Genomic DNA, 8,620 nt, shown 5'->3' with positions numbered 1-8,620 from the left:
AGCCATTTTACATAAGAAGGGCATGTGCTATATTAGTTAGGTGCTAACTTTAAAAGAAAATGCTCTTGAGAATACTGGACTTAATTCAAAACATAGTCTTTACTTCTGTATCAACATGCTTTACTTTTCTCACTGGCAACTGTAGCCTACAGGTGCCTTGTTTACAGATTTAGGCATTTTGATTGGTTTGGTCTGTTTTTGTAGCCAATGTAAAAATCAAAACACTTTCTTTTGTGTGCATAAAACATAAAAAAATGGGATTTGATTGTATCTATGTAAAGAGTTCCATGGCTCAGAATCAAAAGAAAAATAAAAACATGAGACAAATGAGTTGTTTGAATTACTTGAATGAAGAATTTCCTTAGAATAAAGTAACACATTCAGTAATAATTAGTGACTATTGCTTAACAAAACTTTACAGCAATAGTAGCTATGTTATCAGAAAATATATAAGTGCATTAACTGGCTCTGAAAATATTTGTCTGCCTATTATTGAATGGATTGTGTTGGGCTGGTTTCCTGCACAGTCTGGCGAATTTCCTGCTTCAACACTTGATTCAGCTCAGTAGGTAATTACCAGGTTTAGTTTAGAGAAATCAGCAAACTGTGCTCGACTCCAGACCTCAGTTACCCACCCTGAATTATGGAAACGAAGAAGCACACATGGTTATCTGCTGTCAGCAACTTTATCTGGACTTAAATCTGGACTTTATATAGTTCATACTGATTACATTTTAGTCATCATGACAATAAGAAAAGCCCTGTATTTTCTGAGGGTCACCATCTTTACTAGTGGCTTGACAGTTTGGCATACTATGGTGGCTGTTACAGCGTAACAGTGCTACACACTATGTATCATAAATTCTCCTTGGCCTAGATATTTTTAAAAAACAGAAAAAAATAAAAATAACCAAACCAACCTGAAAATGAGGAATTCAATGTGTCTTTGTAATGTATTTTTATTATTTAAAATCTCTCAGTTCAATCATTGTTGTATCTTCTGAAATAAATTAAACTCTTATGGCTTGTAACATTTGCAATACTGTCTAACACAAAAATGGCTGACTCATTTAATCACATATAGTAGGCCTATTCATCTTTCCACAGTAAAAGTCATAAAAAAGTATGATTAAATGTACAATTCCACATATTTATTTGCATCACCACAAAAAACACATTTTGATGTTATGCTAATTCTAAAAGAACACAATTTATGCTAATGGAAAACAAAGACCTGTTGTGAGTAAAAAGAGATGCCAGGCTGCAAACTGGTTCTTGTAGTTCCTCCTGTGTTGTGAAGATGAGGATGATGAGGATGAGGATAGTGATGAAGTCATGAGTTGCAGTCCTTTGAGCATTGTCTTCCTCAAGTCTTGTGACTTCTCTTCTGTTTTGTTACTCTTGGCCTATTGGTATGCATACTGTAGTTTCGTGCCTTTTACTGCATAGAAGGAACAAAAAAATCTGAACCTCTACACTAAGAAGTTACAGTTCAGATCGTCACAATTAATTTGCCCTTATTTACTTTTTTGACAGGTACTCTCCACCTTTTCACTATAAACTTTAAGACTTAATATAGAATTACAGTATTGCATAGTCAAAGATAGCAAGTGTACTTCATCAATGATGTAATTTCTGCATTGCTGTAAGACAATTCCTTGTTTATTTGTTTAACTATAGATCATGAGCATTAAATAAAACATTCAAAGGCACATGATTCAAGTTTGTCAGTTTGTCCCTTTAGACTGTAGAATTGCTCTGTGTTGAAGCGTGTCCTCTGCCTGTGATTTTGAGTGGAGATCAGTGTTTGGTCTGTTCCCCTTTTTTGCCCCAGTTCTGCTGCACCCACCCATTGTAGCGGTTTTTGTTATTGGCTTGGTAATATTGGGAGTAAGTCTTCTGGTATGTAGATGCTGCGTGAAAAAACAGAGAGGAGGAAGATACAAATGGACATCTTTTCACATACTACAGTTAATTATGCATACTTCTATAAACTTACTATTATTTCTAGATTTTACAAATCAGTATACAAACACTAGTGGTAAGGAGGCTTACGCTTCATGCATATGATTTTGGGTTTGTCCCAGTGGCCGTCCGGTCTGCACCTAATGGTGGGTACATGTCTCTGGATAAAGCCATCTTTACAGTGATACCTCACTAGAGAGTTGATCTCATAGCGTGGCTTAATGCTACCAAAAATATGTGCATCCTTCACAATGGGTGGTTGACTGCAGGCCACTGAGAGACAGAGAGAAAGAGACAGATTGAAAAAGAAGAAGTAGACAGAAAAGGAGAACAAAAAGGATAAGTAGTTTTAGGTCTGTACACCTTTAGCCAGCAAATGCTTTGTACAAAATGAGTAACACAATCAGTAAAAGAACGCCAATTACTGACTATGATACTTCAATTATAGGTAGTACTGTTAATGATACATTTGTGCTTATGCTAATTTGTACAAAAGGAAGTAATCTACAATGGTAATGGATAAAATAGGGATAGTCTTACCTGTGCCTTTTTTGCAGGTGAAAGTCAGGTGGTAGTTGCATGGCACATCATTCCACTGACCTGCCTCATGCCAGATCATCACCACGCAGTCTTCACCTGTGGAGAAGAAGCTGTCTGGCTGGCCCTGTCTCCAGTTCTCATATTGCTATTGGGAAAGAGATGAAGAACTTTCACAAATGATGCAAAACATGTTTAGTGGACAAAAGAATCACCATTTAATTATTTATTTTAGATAAATGCATTTCACCTAGGCACGACTGAGTAAAATCAGAAGAAAAAAATCGAAATCATGCCATTTTAATGAGTAACTGTGAAATTTCAATTAAAACAAACTTTTTTGTTGTGGAAGGAAAAACATCATATCATTATTATAAACAAGATAATTAAGGGTCTAAATGAACCCTTTGCAACTTTCATATAAGCAGAAAAGCTAGCATCTGCAGGGTAAACCTAAGAAGCTGTTACATGACTGTATGTTTCTCTCTGCACATCACTACATTAACATATTTAAAAAACACTTTGATCGATTTGTGCATCACAATATTTGGTCACACGGGGGCGCTAAAACCACACTCTGTTGTATGTAATCGCAAACCCTGCACATGTGTGCACATCTGGCAGAGTTACATGGGATTTTCCCCATTAAGAAGAGCAAAAGAATGACATATTTTTAAAACAGATTGCAATGCTGTGCTTCATTTGCCTCAACTGAACACAAATGCAAGCTTCATTTCAGGTGGAAAAAGACATGATCGACATGTTACTTAAACATGTAATTTTGGAAGATAAAACAAATTTCTGCAATACAAAAACAGCTTTTTTTCTTCTCTACCTCTGCTTACAATAGCAAGAGATAATTCTGTATGAAAACCACCTAGGAATATAATTTTTAAGGCTCTGGATGGGAAGCCTCTGCATTTAGTGTTTGCTGCTTTAGACAATCAGTGAAAATAGATACCTAGATTATTGACAACAGGCTTGCAGAGATCTATGCAGCATTATAGGTTTTGTGTACAGCTGGAAATGAATAAATCAAACAAATAATGAAAATTATGAATTTATAAAAAGCCTGCCTTACCATGGCACTGCCATCTGTCCAGTGAAAGTCATTCTCAAACATCTTGTCATTTAATCCGATCCACTGGTAGTCATGACCCAAACCTAGAGCACCATTAAATATGCATCCATTAAGCTGCTACATTAGGTCATCAACAAGCAAATCCATTTCTTCCTCAAATTGTAAGCCGACACACATAATTCAAATGTATTGTTAATGTACACACGCATGAGTGTACACAATACACCAAGACTTATTTAAAACACTGATGTATCAGATATCAGATCTATAAGACAACAGATGCAAAATATGTGTGATATTTGAAATTCACAAGCAGTTTCAGATTACATTACAGTATTTTGTAGAAAAATTACATTACAGTATTTTGTAGAAATGATACACTAGGGTCTTTAAATGTTCCACATAACATACTGTAAAAACGTTAAAAGGTTAATTATTTGCTTGTTAATTCTCTTCTTGTTACTTCTTTTCTTGAGTGCCTTGCTATCCCTTTGCTGCTGTAACACTGAGAATTTCCCCGTTGTGGGACTAATAAAGGATTATCTTATCCTATCTTCCTATACTCAAAATACCCTTTCCCTGTTCTTTATCTTGCTTCAAACTTCTTTGATTACAGTGATTAAATTCCAACTGCAATTCAGAGCAAGAACATAAATTCATTGTTTTCTCAAACCCCTACTGTGTTAAAAGTCGCAAAATCTGCAGTGCCATCCTTCATAAATTACCTGGCCACAGCAGGGAAGCAGGAAATCGGCTAATCAAACCACACATCATGAAAACAGGATTCCCTCTCTCTCCCTCGGTATCTACCTTTGCGATCTTCAATCATCCATTTATTTTATTTACAAGGTTAGATGTAAAGAAAACCTCTCTGAAAAGCTTAATTTGCTCCACTATATCCTTTGACAAACATGATTTGAACAGTAGACTTACGATTGACAAAGAGTTGCTCCTCATGGGAGAGCACACTGGCCAGGTGAGCTCCATGTAGGCGACACTCTCTCTCAGCTGCATCCCAGGTGCGCCTATGAGTGAAGTACTTGTAACAGTGGCTCTGAAACTTATGCCAGCCAAAGTCACAAGTCTCCGTATCTGTGGATCAGGAAGTCAGCAAACAAAAGAGAGATCAGAGGTGCATGCACAATGCTCGGATTGAGGGTTACATGTGTGTTCCACATTATATACAATGTAACTATCTATATGTAATCAGGATTTTCTATGCCTAAGTCTACACCTAACCCTAACCTCAGCAACCAAAAAGAAATTATCTTGCTCGTTCAGTTTAAATAAAAAGAAACAAAGCTTTGGTAACAAAATCAGGACCATTTTATTGGTCATGACATTGTGCTTTAAACCGTTTATTCTCTGGTTGTCCAACATATTCAACACAATTTTTGTCCTATATATGAATATATGAATGCTCATATAGACAAATAAAAAAGAAAAAGATGTAAGATTTAAGGTGCCTAAAAATAGAGAGTCAGGCTACTAACAATTACATTTTAAGTGGCTTTCTTGAGGTTGTTTTTTGAATCAGGAACTGAACTGGCAGCTGTAGGAACGTCCCTGTTTAGAAAATCTTCTGAACATTCACAGAGATGCACATGAACTCAGGAGAATTAAACTAGACTAAATCTGTACATATTTATTTAACAAGGAGAAGGCCAGTCTGTGGGATACAAAAGAAAATCAACCAAGATTCTTGATGTTTGAATCTGTTATATATTTTCTTCAAGTTCTTCAAGAACAAGTGAGGCTTTTAGACAATCAGTTGCTGGTGCAGAAAACTCGAGTCACAGAGCCATGTCTATTTTGACCAGTATACTAATTAAGTTAGCCTAGCACACAACACCATTTATCCAATGTTGCACAATGATGCCCCTAAACGTTTTGCTCGCTCTAAACTCCCCCATGACTACAGTGCTTAAGCAAATAGTGACATCCACTGTGACTGGCAAGAAAAGGCCACATAAACAGTTCGAGTAAATGAGCTCAAATACAGTCCACAACAGCACTTCATTAGAGTCATTATAGCCCTTTTTGTGCATTTTGTACAGAATTTTCATACTGTTATAACTCAGCCCAGAAGGCATTAGCTGGGACACTTAAACAATCAATCATTTTAATTGTAGGAATAAACTGAAACATACAGTGCTCAAGGGCGCTTGAAAGTGACTTGATATGTTATAATCTGGTCAAATTACACACAGTACTGCACAAAAGTCAGAGACCACCCATCAGTTACTAAATTTCCAGTAAAAACAGCCATTAAATACAAATTAAGTTTTCAGCATCAAGAAAAAAGAGGAAAAGATCCACTTTAAGAGTAAATTACACAGAAGCCTTAACCACTAAATATAAAAGTTTTCAATAATTAGGATGCAGACCTTTTGCTTTATTACAGCTTCCATTCTTTTGGGAGACCTGCTTTCAGTTCTTCAAAGAAATCTCCAGACACATTATTCCACATCTCCAAAGTTCAGTGTCAGAAGTTTTTTCTGCTTCTCACAATCTAAAGAATAGCAAACACATTCAATCATGCTGAGGTCTGGACTCTGGGGTGACCAGCTTGTTGTTCTAAGATCACTGGCAGCTTCTTTTTTTGATTTACAGATTTTTTTTTCTTTTATTGACAGCTACGCATCCTTTCAGATCCATAGCACTTTGTTTGCTTATAGTGGGAGGATGGACAGAAACACCTGTGGATTTTCTCCTATCTCTCAAAGATGATAGCTTTAAGTCATGTTTATCCAATGGTGCAATTTTGGTGGTCTATCAGGTCTTGGTTGTTAGCAGTCCCATTTTATCTTTTAATAATTTTTTTCACTTAATTTCCTTTGATGCAATTCCTCATGCAGGATCTTCCAACCTATTACCTCATGAAATGTCTCCTAAATAAAAAGAATAACTAGTACTTAATATACATTTTGACTGGAACGTCAATAAATAAAGGGTGGTTTCTGACTTTTGCACACCTTGTAAGAGCAACATAACTATTTACTTTGTGAAAAGTGGGAACAAAGGGGTGGTGAAAGGTGAAAGCTTTAAGTCTTGAAACTAATTAAGGAGGTAAATTTTTTGTCATTTTTGTGTAAATTTAATTTCATGTATGTTTCTAATTTCACAAGGTTTTGTTCTGACAGCACCAAATAAAATGCATCCATTTTTATTATCAAATGAAAACACAGTAACATTTCAATCGACCCTCATGGGATTTTGGAACCACTGAACAAAGTGGTAGAACAATAAACAAATAATAGCCAGTTAAATCGTCATGGAATGGATCATTCAGACACTCAACCAGCAGCAAGCAAATTTTATTTAAACATGTAGAAAAAGAACTGTTGATGTTCAATATTGTTTGAAAAAAGTTCAAAATTACCACAGACAGAAGCATTACACTCGGCTAGAATCAATTTAAAGTTCACTTTAACTCAAGACTGAGACAAGACAGAGTCAAAATGATGTTGAGACTGAGACAAGACAAAGACTGTTAATTTATGGTCTTGAGTACTACAATAGTATATGCTCAACATATATATTATACAATTTTAGATTACACAATGTTCAGGTAGGTAAGCTGGTGCACTCATGTAAATGATCAGATTATTTTCACAGCAGAAAACTAACAACTCTGTCACAAGAAAAGAAGTGGCGGAGTGGTGAGACATTTACAGGTGTATGGGTTGAAGGATGGTGGTTTGTTCCCTTTGTGCAATGGGTAGAATTGTGACAATGTGTGTGCTTCTATAGATGTCTCAGAGGGAAACAGAATGTTGTAAAAATTGTTTCCAGCTGTTTTTGCAATATAGGGGCTTGTGCTCTCATAAGCCTTTAGGGCCTCATTACTATACTGAGCCAGAACCATATGACCCATAAGACTTATAACGCAGAATAAAGCTCAGCCTAAGTTAACATTAACAGAGTTGACCACTCACCAAACGGACTAAACACTCGGGCTGGGCAATATGACAAAATTTATTGTTAATGTGATAAAATGCGATTTTATCACGGGGAATGGTGTTCTTAGGCACGATGTGAAGCGGAGGGGATCTACCCTTGTTAAAATACATGTTTTAAACAATGATTGAAGTTATTAATAATAATCAAAATAAACAAATATTCCACCAAGAAATGTAGTTCCTTTAGATTATGATATCATTGCCAAGCAACCATGGACCGCTGCATGAGGAGAACGACGTTTGGTCGCCCATCACTGTGTACTCCGATCATGTCATGAACTTTTTCACTTTTTTTCGTATAACAGTGAACATATTGTAACATAGCACTGTTTAATGCTAAAACCTTCACTTTATAACTACATACTTTTTGGTCATCAAATTACCACTGCAAGTCTTCTTCTGCCAATCTGACGGTGGCCCTACCCACACTGGGGCTGAATGTCAGCTCCCTACATAGTGCACTACCTAGGAATTGAAATACTGACTCCTGCACCCAAACAATGCATAATATCACTAAATAGTCCTTTGGGATTCATCCACATTCATAATTAACAAACAGTGCACTATTTGACTGCAGAAGCTAGAATTTCTAAACTTACAGAGCACACCATTTAGCTAGGGAGTACAGAGCCATTTTAGATTCAGCCTGGGTTTGATGCTACTTTTGATGAAAACACGGAAATTTAAAACACATAAGCCATTGAAGTGGCATTCTTTAGATGTTTCTATTGCCATTTTGCAGTGAATCATATTGTAAGCACTTTAATTTAAGCTTGTGATATTAATGTCGGAGTTGTTTAGCATGTTTGCTATCTTTTAGCCTGTTAGCTAGCTAGAATAAAAATTGTTGATTGTTCATAGTTTTTGATAGTATTTTTTAATAAATGTAGCACTACTGCTTCTTTATTCTCTGTTCCAACTGATCAGATGTCTGAAAAAATAAATACTGTTTTATATATTGTGAAAATTTCTTGAAGTTTTGCAATATTATATTTTTGCCATATCGCCCACCTTTACTAAACACTGTTCATCCCCATGCAAAGAGAGTGACTGCTACTTATAATGAAAACCACGA

General features: G+C 36.0%; 1 protein-coding gene across 1 annotated transcript in view; it reads right to left on the bottom strand.

Annotated features, from left to right (window-relative positions):
- Positions 1-941: 941 nt before the first annotated feature.
- vcanb (versican b) overlaps positions 942-8,620 on the bottom strand; it is a 44,711-nt gene continuing 37,032 nt past the window's right edge. The window contains exons 11-15 of the mRNA XM_036594922.1: positions 4,517-4,675; positions 3,584-3,666; positions 2,506-2,650; positions 2,056-2,238; positions 942-1,913 (exon numbers count right to left, since the gene is read on the bottom strand). Of these exons, the coding sequence (XP_036450815.1) occupies positions 1,801-1,913; positions 2,056-2,238; positions 2,506-2,650; positions 3,584-3,666; positions 4,517-4,675 (683 nt within the window). The 3' untranslated portion in view covers positions 942-1,800. The remainder of the gene's footprint in view (positions 1,914-2,055; positions 2,239-2,505; positions 2,651-3,583; positions 3,667-4,516; positions 4,676-8,620) is intronic.

Source organism: Colossoma macropomum, unplaced genomic scaffold, assembly GCF_904425465.1.
Source record: "Colossoma macropomum unplaced genomic scaffold, Colossoma_macropomum, whole genome shotgun sequence".
Classification (NCBI taxonomy): Eukaryota; Metazoa; Chordata; class Actinopteri; order Characiformes; family Serrasalmidae; genus Colossoma; species Colossoma macropomum.
Note: the sequence above shows the minus strand (reverse complement) of the source record. Positions and strands in the feature narration are given on the sequence as shown.